The sequence below is a fragment of the Periplaneta americana genome, chromosome 16 (assembly GCF_040183065.1).
Source record: "Periplaneta americana isolate PAMFEO1 chromosome 16, P.americana_PAMFEO1_priV1, whole genome shotgun sequence".
In the NCBI taxonomy this organism is placed as follows: Eukaryota; Metazoa; Arthropoda; class Insecta; order Blattodea; family Blattidae; genus Periplaneta; species Periplaneta americana.
The window spans coordinates 177414238-177432185 of NC_091132.1; the positions used below are offsets into that span (position 1 = coordinate 177414238).

At 31.3% G+C, this 17948-nt stretch overlaps 1 protein-coding gene across 4 annotated transcripts in view; it reads left to right on the forward strand.

The window, feature by feature from the left end:
- The window catches only part of LOC138692058 (zinc finger protein 664-like), a 213484-nt gene that overhangs the window by 14655 nt on the left and 180881 nt on the right, over window positions 1-17948 (forward strand). For 2 of the 4 annotated variants that reach the window (XM_069814920.1, XM_069814922.1), the window contains exons 3-4: window positions 6558-6695; window positions 13966-14048. The exons of 1 other annotated variant lie outside the window; for it this stretch is intronic. In XM_069814920.1, the coding sequence (XP_069671021.1) occupies window positions 14030-14048 (19 nt within the window). In that variant the 5' untranslated portion in view covers window positions 6558-6695; window positions 13966-14029. Of the gene's footprint in view, window positions 1-70; window positions 1168-6557; window positions 6696-13965; window positions 14049-17948 lie in introns of those variants that run through there. One more of the 4 variants, XR_011330002.1, reaches the window with a different exon arrangement.

Below are 17948 nucleotides of genomic sequence, written 5' to 3' on the forward strand. Positions count from 1 at the left end.
CGTTTTTAACAAAATAGCTTATGATGCAAAAAGTATCCTATAACAATTCTAGATGCGTCTGTTCATACAGAGCCAAAACTGACTACACGATTGCTGTCCTCGCGTCACATGCGTCAACAGAGGTGCACGATCATCCTACCTGTACAGGGGTTTAGTATGGTTATCATTATCTCACTAGCCTTGATAGCTGATCCGTGGAAGCAGTTTTCGCGACATATTGTATGTCCTCTAATTCCTCAGAATGTTGTGTATCATACACTGGCCGATATGTTTTGAAGTAATTTCTCCTCCCATCAAGACTCAAACCAGCTGTCCTTATATAAGACTAGTCGAGACGTAATGGGTAGTGAGAGTAAAACTCAGGTACCTTCTCAAGGTTTGTACTTTGGAGTATGAGCGCTTTCTGTGACTATATACTCCTACCCACTAGAACATACTCATTTTTGTAAGAATAAAAGCATTCTACCTAACGCGAATATATACTCATTTCAACAGCCTTCTTAATCATTTAAACGTTAGTATATACTCGTGTTATATATCCCCATTGACCACATTGCAATTTTACAAAATAAACTGTAATTGTTAATTATAAATAACAATACAATCTAACCTTATCATTTCATAGTCTTTCATATTTTTATATAGATCTTTTTTTACGAAGAACATTTACGTGTTTAACCAGTTTACATTTCCTTTTGTGAAAAGTTAAAGGTTTGTGAATTTGTTTGGATCCACATGGTCACGTATTTTTCTATATTTTTCCATGAGGCACTACAACGTTCATAAATTCTGCAATTTTTTCAGTTTAACTTTAAACTGAACACAGATCAACAGATACTCTGAACTGAGCTTACTAAAAACCATACTCAGTATAGCATGAGAAAGAACTTATAAAATGTGAATATACTAGCTTTTATTCTTAACAAATATGAGTATGTATTCTGTACACTTGAGTATATTCTACTATGCTTTCATGTTAGGAATTTGCAATCAAAAATGAGTATGTTCTCAAATGCTTTTATTCTTACTAACAAGAGTATTTACTAAAATAAGTCTAATATATACTGTTTACTCATTTTTATTCTTATCATCCAATGGATAGTAACAATAAAGCTTAAGTACTTTCTCAAGGTTTGTACTTATGATTTTGAGCACTTCCTGTGACTGTATTACTTGTAACCATTAGAACATACTCATTTTCGTAAGAATAAAAGCATTCTACGTAATGCGAATATTTACTTATTTCTATAGCCTTCTTGATCATTTAAAAGTCAGTATATACTTACTTCTGGCTTTTAAGGAATCTGGAGGTTCATTGCTGCCCTCACATTAGCCCGCTGTCAGTCCCTGTCAGCAATATCAATCCAGTCTCTAGCATCATATCCCACCTCCTTCAAATCCATTTAATATTATCCTCCCATTTACGTCTCGGCCTCCCCAAAGGTATTTTTCTCTCTGGTCTCCCAACTAACACTCTGTATGCATTTCTGTTGGTGGACATTTCAAAATACTTCTCTGCACTTCCCCGTTATATTCACTATTTAGATCAAACCTGAAATGTAACCATTCCTATTACAATTTTTACTTTTTCTTCTACCTAAAAAATCTTGAGCCAATACATTTTTTTTCTAAAAAAATCTTGAGTCACTTTCAGAACATGATATCCCAAAAAGTAAAAGTAGCAAATGGGCTGTGAAGTTTGAAATCATTTAGACACGGCCAACCAAATCTGTTATGTTAGAATATCTCAGATTTATTTAGTAACAATATTTTATTTTTACATAAACGTACAAACAAAGATCTTTATTGGAATGAACTGTTTGCTATTTTATTGTAATATAGAAAAGATTTCTTGATCCTGTGCTCAAAAATAACAAAAGTATGTTTATGTAAGTTTATGTACGTAATTAAATGAATATATATATATATTAGTGTCTGATAACATAAATGATTTGTGATGCACGTGGTTAGGAAAATCTATCAATGTACAGCAATTTCAGTTGTCAGGGATGTCACATTTTTGCTATTTTCAAACTCTATATAATGAAAATGGAATGACTTCATTCTACTTTTATTATTAGAATCAATTTAGAAGATCAGTATCATTTACAGAACAAAAGTGTCTGAATAAAATTTATTATTACTGCAGAAAATAAAGAAAAGGTTCTGTCACGGATGTTACAAGATTTGTGAACTCACTTCACACATTTGCCTCAAACAAAAATAGATCCATTCATATAGTGTCCATGTGAAAGCAATGCAAATCTCTTGGCATCCAGTTAGTTCACAAAAACATAATCGCTAAATATTTTATAGCCGTTTCTTTCATGTCACGGATGTTACAGATGAGTTTATATCCTTCATTTTCCCAGTTTCAAAAGAACTGTGACATTTCTAAGACATGGTATTTACTTGAACTGTAAACTTGCTAATTATTATTAACCCAATCTACTTAAAATAAATGGCAGATAGAATAAAGTACAGAGAAAAGAAAATACTTTATCCTGGACCTCTGAAATTATCAGTTCAGGCTCTCAAAATATTTCTTCAACAATAGCTCCTTGAAAAACATTCAATAACAACTGATCTGTCAATGTGTAAGTGCTGCAAACTTTAGGGAAACAAAAAGTACCCATTACCTACCCAAGATCACTTAGATTTGTTGCCCATAAAACTTGGGAAATATTTTCCTTTTGAAAATAAAACATTTAATATTTAAACTTAGACCATTATCTCTGTTTTACACAAATAATAAACAAACATTTCTGGAAAAGACTTCTTTTTCATTAGAATTCCCAATTTGACTGGAATGGCTGTATATGAAATTAGTTTCGAGTGATAACATTGCTTTATATTGTAAATGAAAACACAAACGTTTTAACTATCTCCCGGTATTTTGAAGAAACATTGTGTGGGGTAATTACTCGTATATCCGCATTTGGGATACTCGCATTTAATACGTGAAGCCATTGCAATGTAACAGACATAAAAAAGGATTCTGTAAGTGAGGTTAGAAGATTCAGAATGTCTGGTTAAAATGCATTTCCAGGAGTAATGACTTAGGCCAAGAGCATTTCCAGGATTATAAATTCAGTGGCGGAATCTTGGTAAGAAACGATGTTAGAATTTTCTGTCAAGGTTGCTTAGAGTTGAAAGCGATTAACAGAAAAAAAGAGTGGACTGAATCCCTCGTGTCTGTTTTAGCCCTCTAGACTGCAGTGTGTGTTCTCAAAGTCTGCAGCAAAAGACCCAATAATCTGCTCAGAGAAAATTTATACTCTCTAGTCTGCCATAATAATTCATTTCAATTCAATTTATTAAGCCGTTAAACATACAGCGATATGCTTCATCACAAAAAAACATGCATTTGAAAATACACATATAATTGAAACCAGTAATAAGAATGAAAACACAAAATATTTTGAAACTCTAAAATTAATGAAAACACTTCACTCTTATGTAATAATTGTAACTAATCTAAATAACTTTATTTATTAAAAAACAATTTCGTATGAATTTATGTTAAGAAACTCATCTACAGAGTAGAACGGATTAATTAAAAGCCAATTATAAAATCTAGCTTTGAAACTATTGGTTGGTAACTTATAATATTGACTGGGAAGCTTAGTATATAGTTTCATCCCCATGACAGAATAGCACATTATACAACGAGCCTATAATATACACTTTTGCTGGTTGAGTAGAAGAGAAGGCCTTACGGCCTTAGCTCTGCCAGCTAAAATAAATCATTTTTATTATTATAATGATAGTAATTAAGAAGCGAGTATGGGTGTTTATGAAACAAGCGCAAGCGAGTTTAATAATTTTCATACGAGCGTCTTAATTACCATTATAGGCGAGTTTCATACGGCTTTTTTTTATGCTCGACCATATTTCTAACTTGAAATTATTGAGATGTATACATTTTATTTGTATCTGATAAGATCGGAAGTGACCTTGTTCTAGGTCGTGAATTGTGAGATGTGCGCAGACGCGAAAGTAATTTTTTTTTTCCGAGAAACAATAATGTCATTGACCTTGATGTAATCCCGTTAAACTTGATATAACTTTGATTATTGAAGTCGACATTGAAAAACGAGATGACAAATTGCATTCATTTGAATATTATTTAGAATTAACGCTAATTATTATAGTAACAGAACATAACCTTCTGCGACAGTATTGTATTTCCAGCATCCGTGACTTTTCGCTAATTCTCTTTCGAGTGCATATCCGAGAATAATCGATACTTGCGGTTTTATAACGGTACAAAGCTGACTTGTCATTGCCTGAACACCTGTAAGCTGATTTGTCATTGGCTGAACACCTGTACTTTAATGAGTAGGTGTACTTTAATGACATGCATTAAAGGACTGCTACCTGGTATTTAATTACTACATTTCGACATGGTCGAGCATAAAATTAATTAAAACACTTCACTCTTATGTAATAATTGAACTAATGTAAATAACTTTATTTATTAAAAACAATTTCGTATGAATTTATGTTAAGAAACTCATCTACAGAGTAGAAAGCATTAATTAAAAGCCAATTATAAAATCTAGCTTTGAAACTATTGGTTGGTAACTTATTATATTGACTGGTAAGCTTATTATATAATTTCATCCCCATGGCTAGTTTTATGTAATCTACAGTATGGAATACTTTGTTCGCTATTTCTAATTTCATGATGATGTATATTGGCTATTAATGAGTAACTGTCTATATTTTGTCGGGTGTAAAGGACTAGGTCGTATATATATATAAATTTATGACATTTAATATCTGTGATTGTTTGAAAAGAGGTCGACGATGTTCAAGATAATTTGATTGACATAGAATCACAGTCTACTATATACAGTCGCGAAGCTCAATAAGTAGTAAAAATGCAAACATGGATAGTTGCCCACTACTAGGATCGCTACTATCGCCTCATCAATGCAGATCTCTCTCCTATCTGCCGACAAAATATGTTACACTTTCGTTGTCGTGTTCTTTTGGAAAAATTAACACCTTCCTTCCATTATTGAAATATTAAATGCATAAAGTTAATTTATTATTTTAATGAAGTATTTCAAATTCCAACATAAACTCGAAGATACCTGCAAGAAATAAGTTAATATAAATTTTGTTTGTGCAAAACGAACTGAAATTTACTATAATAGCTTCACTCATTCAAGATTATAGCGATAATTAACTATGAAACCAATAAATATTAATTTGCATTTCCCTTTACAACAATAATAATGGAAATATGAATTAATGGGGTAACTTACGTGTACCGGTACTTGTAGTGTAGGCTTACGTAGTTAACAAAGTGGGATGAGGTTAAGCAATAATAATCACACCAGAATTGGAAATAAAACGTGATCAATACATTTTATTGTAACAGACTTTTTCTACGTCTCTAGTAAAGCAACAAATAAAAATAACAACAAAATTAACAGCTATAATTAAAAACATATCCTTTGAAGAAAAAAGTAGGCCTAAGCAATAATAATCCCACCAGAATTGAAAATAAAACGTGATCAATAAATTTAATTAAAACAAACTCAATTTTTCTACATCTTTAGTAAAATATCACATAAAAATAATAACAAAATTAATAGCTACGATTAAAAATATATCCTCTGAAAAAAAATAGACCTAACCTTTATTTCTCTGGAAATTTAACAGCCTAAGTGACAGAACTTTAACCGTATCTAATGTCCTTTCGGTTAGACTGAAACATTTCATTGTGAAATTTAAGGATATAATGTATTCTAACAGTCACAAAGAACTTCAAATTAACAGTTTTGTTTCTGCACAGCATTCTTGTGGAAACCCAGGAACCTTTCTGAATCTTTCGGAAATCGGATAAAGGATAACTCTGGCCTCTTTCTCTTACTGTTGCTACAATTTATAGCACTACAAACGTCTCCTCCTTGTCCCATGTTATTATTCCAATTATTATATTTTAGCCATTTAACATTTTCATTACAACCAATAACGAACATTTCACAAGCATCAATGTGAAATACGCAACGAGCTAGCACTCGATAGAATACGACACAGTCCAAAGTCGACCATGGACAGTCTATTGTTTCTAGTTGCTAACCGCTTGGAGCGCTTTATCACGAGATTTGCAAAAAAAAACACCTCAAGCTTCGCGACTGTATATAGTAGACTGTGATAGAATTCTAATGGCTTTCTTTTGCAAAATCAAGACACTCCCAATTTTGCTACCATTTCCCCCGAAAATTAAGGCATACCTAATTATCGACTGAAAGAACGAAAAGTAGGCACATCTTAAATAATTTTGAGAAACGCAAGTCACTAAATTCTTTAATAAATATATTCTTGAGTGTTTTCCTTTTCAATAGTTGAATACCTCTGTGGAAAAAGGTTGCAAGTAACATGCTGCCCAAGTGTTACATCCATCCTGACTGAACGGAGGTATTCAGGGTTTAAATCTTGCACACTGACAGAGCTCTTTGTACGAGTTTAAGACTGGATACTCTGATTGCCGGAGTGTTCGTGAACATCTTTGTATGATATTTTCCCTAATTATTTTGCAGGGAGGAAATTTAATACATTTACACGTCGCTGAAATAAAGATGGAATGTATGGACGACAGGTACGAAGTGAAATCAGAGATGCCATTAGCGGAAACTGCCGTAGCATTTGACTTGCCTATCGTGAAGAGTGAAGCTGAGGTGAGTGCAGTTGATGAAGTGTGTTGGTCGGTAGTTCTCTCTCTGTTATTTACTGACTGATACGGCTGCTACATTCAGGGACCAGGGAATAGAATTGTTGCTCTCATTCTTTCAATTTCTTCATCCTGTAGTCACTCGTAAATCATTTCCACCATGTTTATTGTCGTTGAGACTGCAATGCTGAATGTTAACTACATTATATTAACTTTAGTTTTTACATCACCACTGATAATTTTTGCCTTATCTTCTTTTAGTTCATTTTCTGCCGAACATAAATTGTTGTTACTATAATTTACTGCATAGTAAGTGCTTACACTTGTTAGATGCATTGGCATAGAATTTACAAGCAAACAGTTACGAAGGGGATCCAGGAAATAACGACCGTTCGCGCATACCCGCCGCGCAGATGACTCCCCTTCCTTGTTTGAAGGTCAACTGGCTTCCTTAACATGTGTTCTCATAATGTTGTGAGTACTGGTTGCAACAAGTCGCCATTGTGCATTTTGTGTTACTTCAAAATGAACGACGTGATTGATAATCCCGCCGACTGTGAGGTGAGGAGTGTGAGTCGATATATGAATGCCCGACATTTGAAACCTGCAGAAATTTACCGGCAATTGAAAGAAGTGTATGGTGATACTGTATTGAATGAAAGAAATGTGAGATCAATTCGGTTGGGAAATCTTTGATCATCCGCCCTATAGTCCAGACCTTGCTCCTAGCGATTTTCACCTTTTCACTAAGCTGAAAGACTTTCTGGGTGGTACGCGTTTTGGAAGTGATGAAGAGTTGAAGAAGACAGTGAACACCTGGCTTAATGAACTGGCGGCAGAGGAGTATAACACGGGAATTCTAAAGCTAGTGAACAGATACGACAAATGTTTAAATGTAGGTGGTGGTTATGTAGAGAAGTAAAGGAAGCTTCAGTTATGTAACAGACTTTGTTTTTTCAAATAAATATATATTTTTTAATTATTACAACAAAACGGTCGTTATTTCCTGGATCCCCTTCGTATTTTAACTTAAATTATTTCTTTCTTTATTTACTTAAAGATTTATTTATTTAAATGTGTACTTATTTAAATATTTATTTATTTAAATGTTTCTTTATTTAAATACTTACCTCTTTAAATAGTTACCTATTTACTTTATTACTTAATGCTAGTTTATACCACGACACTAGTGGCCAGTTTGTCCAAGTGATGTTTAATTTTGATTAACGAATGTTAAATTAACAGTCTGTTTATTTTTAACGCTTTATTAATGTATTTTCCATTTGTTCAACATAATTTTGTTTAAGATAACCAACACGTAACTATAACGTCTGTTAGCACTATTTTAACTACTCAACAGCAGTTGGTAATGATTCTACACATGTTAGACAATTTGTGATTGGCTAAAATTAATATTTAAATTCTATATTATAGAGTGAGTCATGAAACTTGCATAAAATGACAACCTGTTATAGTAGGCCACGCTCCATAAACAAACAGTTGACAAATGAAAGTTGTAGGTGACGTGCTGAATAATAATTGACAGGTTTGCCAGAAAAAAGGTGGATAGACCTATACGCCCTTCTTCGGGAAAACGGTTTAAAATGTAGTGAATAATTCGTAGCGAAATTTTGTTTTGATTGTACTGTACATACCTGCAGGACAGGACTGCGTGCGTGTATAACATTTTATTCAGGTGCGTTTTAAAGTCTTAGATTGCATGTATCTCAATTCGTCATATTGACGTATACGCCCTTTTTCCGGCAAACCGCTCAATTACATAGTAAGGTTATATTTCCTCATTGCTATTATGGATACGAAATACGAAAGAAATAAAATAACAATGATGTATTTAAACAGTCCAAAGTATTTTTTAAATGTTATATTACCAGTCATAGGCTAAACATTCCCTACAGAGAGACACAAAATATTAATTTCGCAACTTCTGTTGGAATAGCTGTGGAGACATCGGCCATATTTAACTAATTGTTAAACGAGTTAATTGCCCGAAATCCTACATTTGCAATTAGCAAACTGTTAACAATCTGTTTAACCAAACTGGTGTTGAAAACATACAATTTTATTAATTAACAAACTGTTTAGAGTTTAACAGTGGGTAAATTTTCTAACATTACTTGGAAAAACCGACCATAGGTTTTGTAACTGGTTCTTATTTGAATGCGCATAGCCTACGTAAATGTAATGGCGAGACTGAGTTACAACACTGTAAAGTTTCAGCTGCTTCCAACTTTTCGCGAAATGAAACTTGTAGTTTCGAGGTTAAACACGTCCTGATCTGTTGATTGATTTACGAAATGAAGTGGGATATATATACGTAAACGTGTTTGTGGCATTTAAATGACACAGACTTTAAAAATAAGCAAAAAAAAATAGAACTGTTCCAAAGTCATTATTAAATGATTGTGATCACGTTTGGGATCTTCTGCAACTATCTCTTTCAGTAAGTTTGCAGAACATCCTAAATGCGATCTTCTCTTTAGCCATGCTGTAGTTTAGACTCCATATTTTCTATTTTCCTTCCTTTTTAACGTCAGTAGTAAGTATCTCTGCTACTGCTCTCGCATTTAAACAAATATCGCTGAAGCAAAATACAAATGTTGTCATGAAACTACAGTACACACAAGTGTCTCCATTTAACAAATTTCCACTTCAGTGCTTTCATGAAGTTAGTTGTGAAACTCAGTGTCGTCGTGTAAATTAGCCTTTACATACTTACTTAATTTCTAACTTATATAGTTACTATTTATTTATTTATTTATTTATTTATATCTTTGTTTCTATGTTTATTTATTTATTCATTTGTTTATTTATTCATTCATTTATTCATTCATTTATTTATCTATTCATTTATTTATGTATTTATTTATTCATTTATTTATTTATTCATTTATTTATGTATTTATTTACTCATTTATTTATTCATTTATTTATTCATTCATTTATTCATTTATTTATTTATTCATTTATTTATTTATTCATTTATTCATTCATTTGTTCATTTATTCACTTATTTATTTATTCACTTATTTATTTATTTATTCGTTTATTTATTTATTTATTTATTTATTTATTGATTTATTTATTCATTTATTTATTCGTTTATTTATTTATGTATTCATTTATTTATTTATTCATTTATTTATCTATTGATTGATTGATTTATTTATTTATTTATTTATTCATTTTCTTAATAATTTATTGGTTCATTTATTTATTTATTCATTCATTCATTTATTCATTTATTCATTCATTTATTCATTCATTTATTCATTCAATTATTTATTCATTCAATTATTTATTTATTCATTCATTTATTTATTTATTCATTTATTTATGTTGTATTTATTTATTCATTTATTTATTCACTTATTCATTTATTTATTTATTCATTTATTTATTTATTTATTCATTCATTTATTCATTCAATTATTTATTTATTTATTCATTTATTTATTTATTTATTTATTCATTTATTCATTCATTTATTCATTCAGTTATTTATTCATTTATTTATTTATTCATTTATCTATTTATTTATTTATTTATTCATTTATTTATTCATTTATTTATTCATTCATTTCTTCATTTATTTATACATTTATTTATTCATTCATTTATTCATTCATTTATTTATTCATTTATTTATTTATTTATTCATTTATTTATCTATTGATTTATTGATTGATTTATTTATTTATTGATTCATTTATTAATTAATTTATTTATTCATTAATTTATTCATTTATTTATTTATTTATTCATTTATTTATCTATTGATTTATTGATTGATTTATTTATTTATTGATTCATTTATTAATTAATTTATTTATTCATTAATTTATTCATTTATTTATTTATTCATTCATTTATTCATTCAATTATTTATTCATTTATTTATTTATCATGCCAGAGAATCAGTCCCATTCCAAGGCTTATTGTATAGTTTCGTAACAAGCTGTTTTTTTACGGTGATGGGTTGTTAGCCCTTATCTTAATAGATGTAATGATAAATATGTCTAAAAATGGCCACCCACCCCATCCTAAATGAGAGTTGAATGTTTTTATTTCTTTAGACATAAAGAATTTGATGAATGGCATAGTGCAAGTTATACATAACTACATTATTCATGTTGTTAAACAATTTTAGTTACATAAGAATAACATTCAGCTTGCATCTCGACTGGCATTCTCGTAGGAGATAATTATAAAAAAAAGAACAAAGAAAGAAAAGAAAAACCGTTGTCATTGGGTCACACATATTTCCTAGAGGTCATCAATTTCACTGAAGTGTAATGGAAAAGTTATGAATTTGAAACATTGGAAATCAGTAGACATTCTGAATAAGAAACAATCAATAAGATATGGGACCTGCAAACACAGAGTGGCCGATATCCATTTAAGGGGTTAGGTATAGCTTACAGCAGTAAAATTCTGAAAATATTGAACATTTTTTTGCTCCGTTGCTGTAACTTGTACCATAATGAAAATTAGTAGGTGTAAGACATTCTCGTTCTGCGATATGAAAAAAATGTATTATACAATTTTTTTCAAAAACAAAAATGATGACAATTCATTGTGCAGTGGTGAAGCATTTCCCTCATATCTCAGACACTGTTAAACTCTTTAATGCTCTCTCTCTTTTTTAATTGATTTCTGAAATGTTTGCAGATAATGCTCTTTCAACTACGTTCCTTAATAAACAATATTTTTTATTTTATGTAAAGCAATATACTGATATTTGACCATTTTTTGTAGTTTATTTTTTATCAGAGAATCTATGCAAATAGAGAAGTGATTTTGCATCATTTAATACTATGACATGCATATATACACAAATAATATCATCACAGAGTGTTGGATAGTTTTTGAGTTATTAGGGAAACTTTTTTTGAAAAAGTAAATTACGAGAATTTAGAGTTAAAAGACCTTTATGTATTTTGTACATGTCTTGAAACCAAAAATCACGTTCTTGTGTTTACAAACAAGCAACCATTACCACGATTGCTACTAGTATGAGAAATTTTATCTACGAACTCGTGCTTATCAGCTGGTATGAGAAATAATGCTTCCAAACAAAAAATAATTTTTTTTTCCAGTGAAATATACTGGTATAATTTGTGCATTAAATAAAAAATATTTTGAACAATCAATTTTTTTTAAGACTAGTTCTATAGTTCTAATCAGTACTGAAGACAAGAATGGTTTTACTTTATTTAAAGACACTCGTATGAAGTTTAATATGGAACAGATTTCAACGTTAATCTCCTTTGATTTGTTTTGTCAGTCTGTGACAATTAAATTAAACTTATTGAAGTTTGTTCAGCATCCACGCTATTGGTAGGTGGCCTGATGGACAGAATAGCTGCATAGGCAAAGGTTGGATAAGTTAATTTCTGTTATTAATAAGACTTGCAGGCAGTCAACCACTGATTTGTCACAAATGTAGGTTATTAAATATTTATAAAAATAATCATAGCCACATAGAAGTCTGAGTAATAGGGATATCTTATGCAAAGTTTTACCGTCAGTTGGCAGGAGTGTTCCACGCGGCGCAACATGTTGTAGGGCTATGCTTTGTCATATGCTACAGTTGATTATGTTTTTCCACTTGTTGGTTTTCTGTGCGTGTCAAAATTATATTTACAATTATTTTGCATAACCTAGTATAATTTAATATAAATCAGTATTTTCTTACGTCATAATTTAATTTAATTTACAATAAATAATAACGTAAATCTGTATAATATTGAGCGATTTCCCGAGATGGGTGGGGAAATCTGCAGTATGCAGAATATAAATACGAGTAAATTGAATGTTCATGAACCTAAACGAGAACTTTGAGAACGAGGTGCACGAATAAAGGAATAGGAACTATGTCGAAGGTGAATGTCATCTTTAATCATTAGTATTTAAGAACAGTAAGCTAAAAACAGGATATGCAGCCACCAGTGTGTTTTTTGTATAGGGAAGAGACTATCGTTATTGAATTCCTTGTATTTTTTCTGTAGTTCCAGAGAGATCAAATGCTTTTTTTAATAGGATCATATAATATGATCACAATAGTATCACGATTAGTAGTGTATTTTGTAGGTTAAGGACATGCAGTTTTGAATACTGTGTGGGATGATTTGAAAATTTGAACTTAAAACATGGCTTTAATAATTAGGGTGCAGTACATTAAAAACATTATTCACGAAATGGATTTCACTAGGGATCGTCCTGGATAATAAACATCCCAGTTTATCGAGAGTTTACTGCAGACGTAAACATCGGAGACTCCTACAACTTCTGCATATAATCTAAGCTAACATAGCTCGCTGTCGAGGTTGCGTATGTTTTTATTAATTTTCCTTTCTCCTCTTCCAAACTGAAACTATGGTCAACATTTCCTTACTTGAAGTAGTTACTTTTATTTAATAGCTGGCACTTTCGAGGCCCAATTTAATTACTTATATTTTTTAAGGTTTAAAGCATATATTCAGAATATTTCGGGACCTGGCTGAAGACAAAAAGCTTTCCCTGGTTTTTACATGTAGGAACATAGCAAAAATTTGTCATTTTTAGTTGTTTTAAGAGTGTTTAATATACTAATACATTACGTATATCCTCAATGTTCACATACCGAAAAACAAATGCACACGCAAAGTGCATCCCTCATAGTACACGTGCGCAATCTGTTGGTGCTAGTTCAGGATGTCCCTACTAGTATCCTACATATGTAGAAATTCGAAGCTCTCGTCACAGAATTGACTAATCTTTCCAACACTTTAAAGATTCCCAGGAATTTGAAATTCTTTTATTGTTTTATTAATGCTAGTGTGTTTAATTGAATCATATAAAGTACTTGCTGGTGATTCACAAATGCCTAAAGTAGGTCCTCACATCCTTCATCAAATTTATCCATTAGTGACTTTACCGTAAGGATTGGATCAGTTGCAAATTTTTACTCTCTGACTTTTATCTGGTTCTCACCTCTGATCATCTTAGAAAATGGTGCGAGAATCTTTGTTATTTTGTTTGAATTAACTCAGTGTGGTACAAAATGTACTTAATGCACGATATTTGCTACAAAATGCCAGTATTTTTTAATTTCCTTTTTGTATTTAATTCCATATCATATTTTTGCCAACAATGCTTATATTTTCTACTGCTTTCGGTAAGATTTACATTCAAATCTGAGGTATATAAACTACAAGCGATTGATTGTTCCTGTATTATTGTCCTGTGTGTCTATTTTACATAATCTTCTCCCACAGGAAGTGTTTTGTGGTTTGGATCAAGTGAAGGAGGAGGTCAAACTGGAAGTAACGGCAGAAGAGAATGAAATTTTGGCTGAGAGGTGAGTGAAATATATGAGTCTTTACTTTGTCGTTGGTTTCACTGCTTTATTTAAACCATAAATATATTTGTACTTTCAGCGTGATTATTGTTCATATGAAAACTTCAGTATACCTTGCGGACATAAATGCCATGAATTATAAGATATCCTATCACTATCACGAAACCTGACCTACCATTACTAAAACTACTGGAGCTGATGTTGCTGGTGTCAAAGAAAATACCTATGCATAGACCTGCTTCACCTTATCACCTTTAATGCAGGACAATTTACTGATCTCTTTCATAGACCAATGGCATGTTCTCAGGAAATTTGGTTTCCATTTTTTCTGACATTTGATCATGCATTTCTAATATACTTTTGTTTATAACGTTGAAGGAAATGAGTTTTACTTCCTTCAGTCATTCTTCTCTGCTACAGAACCCGCACTGATCCGAAGTTCAAACAAGGAAATTAATAAATCTGAAAGGATTTGAATTTTTGGATTTATTAAATGCATAATTTTCTTCTCTGTCTCCCCTTCCCATTAAACGTGCAGTTTGTGTGCAAACTGAATTTGGTTTCCAATCTCTCTTCACCAATCAGTTTTCCTCCATGTAATCGATATGTTAATGCAATTTAATTTTTTCTATGCATTATCCAGCTATTCAGAGGTTTCATTTTGCATTCATCCGTAATTATTTGACTTTTGATTATATGCCTTTGTGATTTTTGTGTGCTTCTTAAAATCTTCATTTCTGTTCCTTCTTTTAACTCTTTAGGTTTTTGTGTTATATCTCCGGTTTTACATCAATAACTATGTACAAGTTTAACAAGTTTTGGTGTCCTTAAAATTTTTATTACCTAATGTCGCAGTACTGGGGCAATTTCCAATTTTTGTTAGTATTTTCTTGCTGTGACGGATGTATGGATGGAAAGATAGAGGCAGGCAGGCAAACAGGCAAAAGCAGACAATGCTGGAAACATTAAAAGAGAGTATAACAACGTCAAAACAAAATATACTACTAATTATTAATAATATATTCCTCAAGATCATAAAGATGATTTGCCTTCAATTTAGTTCTCAGCTACCTTTTAGAAGATTCCTTTATACAGGGTGATTCAGACCACCCGTAACAGTAATTTATTTCGGAAACTAGTGCATTAAAATTTTCGAGACTAAAATATTTATGACTAAAGCACATGTGAACTTTCACTTGAGCTTGATTTCATCAATCAGTCTTAACAGGAAGTAGGGTCAGTGGCGTATCACTTTAAAATTTCAAATGGGAGTCGGGGTCAAATAGGGTACCATTTGATAGAGCTCTTCAAAACAAACAACTTTCATAGGAAACGTTTTTATTATTTCCTATACTTTCAATGAGAAAACGTACGAAAGGATAATGCTATTAATACTGAGAAATGTTACGAGAAAAAAATTTATTTTAGTCACTGACAGTGTTAGAAGAAGAGTACGGGTGTGTGCTGCTCAGAATGGCAGACAGTTTGAACATTTGTAAACATTAATGACATTGTCCAGTTTCCAGTGACATCTGTCAACATTGTCTTGTTTACATTTTCGTATTGTAACATGTCTCAATATTGATGGCATTATCTTTTCGTACCTTTTCTCATTGAAAGATTAGGAATTAATAAAAACGTTTCCTGTGAAAGTTGTTTGTTTTGAAGAGCTCTATCAAATGGTATCATATTTGATCACTACTCAGATTTGAAATTTTAAAGTGATACGCCACTGACCCTACTTCCCGTTAAGATTGATTGATGAAATCAAGCTCAAGTGAAAGTTCACATGTGCTTTAGTTAAAAATATTTTTCTCTCGAAAATTTTAATGCATTAGTGTCCGAAATAAAGGACTTAACAGTGGTCCGAATCACCCATTGCTTTTTTGTACGTTTTCTCATTGAGAGATTAGGAATTAATAAAAACGTTTCCTGTGAAAGTTGTTTGTTTTGAAGAGCTCTATCAAATGGTATCATATTTGATCACTACTCCGATTTGAAATTTTAAAGTGATACGCCACTGACCCTACTTCCTGTTAAGATTGATTGATGAAATCAAGCTCAAGTGAAAGTTCACATGTGCTTTAGTTAAAAATATTTTTGTCTCGAAAATTTTAATGCATTAGTGTCCGAAATAAACGACTTAACAGTGGTCCGAATCACCCATTGCTTTTTTGTACGTTTTCTCATTGAGAGATTAGGAATTAATAAAAACGTTTCCTGTGAAAGTTGTTTGTTTTGAAGAGCTCTATCAAATGGTATCATATTTGATCACTACTCTGATTTGAATTTTTAAAGTGATACGCCACTGACCCTACTTCCTGTTAAGATTGATTGATGAAATCAAGCTCAAGTGAAAGATCACATGTGCTTTAGTCATCAATATTTTTGTCTCGAAAATTTTAATGCACTAGTTTCCGGAATAAATGACTGTTACGTGTGGTCTGAAACACTCTGTATAAGAAGGTAATCTACTTTAAAGTCTTATTGCACCCGTATCAAAGCTGTTTTGAGTGATACTATATTTATTCTTATTAGGATAGCTATTATTTCTGTAATGGTTGGAACAATCATGAAGGTAACAATTTGCGGTTGAATTTAGAACTTTTTTCGTCATATAAAGGAGACAGGTCAACACATATATCAATGGCAAAGTAAATATTATACGCAACTTGATAAAAAGTGGTTTACAATGCGATCTTAATGATGTTACTTCATCATTTATTGTGTTCATGTAAAGTCAATGCCTAGATATTTAAAATAGTTGCTCTGTTATGTTAACATATTTCTAATTTTCGTGTTGTAGGTTCTTTTCACGGTACTAACGCCTTAGTTCTATTTCCTGAAATTTCCATCGTATATTCGCTTGCTCTTTGTCAAAAATTGCAGGAGTAGTATTCGTAAATTATCTTCAGAATGTGCTAAAAGTGCTATGTCGTCTGCACACTTGAATTAAAATTGTTATTACTTATCTCAATTCCATTTTTTACTAATTTATTTAACTTTACTGTATTGAGAAATGCTGTGGTCAGTAATTGTACAGTGATAATTAATTTAATTTTATAATAATGCATAAAATCAATAATGCACTTGTATGATCACGATATATTAAAATTTATTAAGAGATTAAAAAGCAACAGATATGTTTCGGGGCTACTGCCACCCCATCTTCGGTGTTGAAAATAATTGTTTAATTTTCTTGTAATTTCAACTGTACCGAGATTGAACAAGGTACGTGTTATGGAATATCCATGTCTGATTCCATTCTTGACTAAAATTTCTTTAGATAAATTGTTTATTGCCTTAATTACTGTCATATTTGTATATATTTCTTTCATTACCTTTTTTTTTTCATTTCATTTATTCTATTTCATACATCTTGAAGCTGTAAGATGTTGGAACAAGTTAATATTTATACAATTTTTAGCGAGTTGAAGTAATTTATTATTATTATTATTATTTTTATTTTTATTTTCCTCGCTGTTATTTATACTCGCTTTACCATCTTTGGTCATATCGCGACTTAATCTTTGTTTCAAATCCGAAGGCCTGTATACTATTGTTGAGATTAGTTCTATTGTTGTGATCTAGATGGCGACTGTATATATGTTACTGATTTATTATGAATATGATTTCGTCGGTAATGAATGTGGCCGGTGATTCCAGAGATGTGGCCCGAATTTCCTGGCATTTGCCTAACGGTTGAGGAAAAACCCTGAAAAACCTCAACCAGGTAATTCAACCCGACCGGGAATCGAACCCGGGCCCTCTGCGTAAGAGACCAGCATGCTGGTTGTTATTATTACTGCATTATTTTTATTTTTTGTTATATTCATTGCTATTATTACTCTCTTTTTGTTATTATTATAATGATTAATATTGTTATTACAATCATAATTA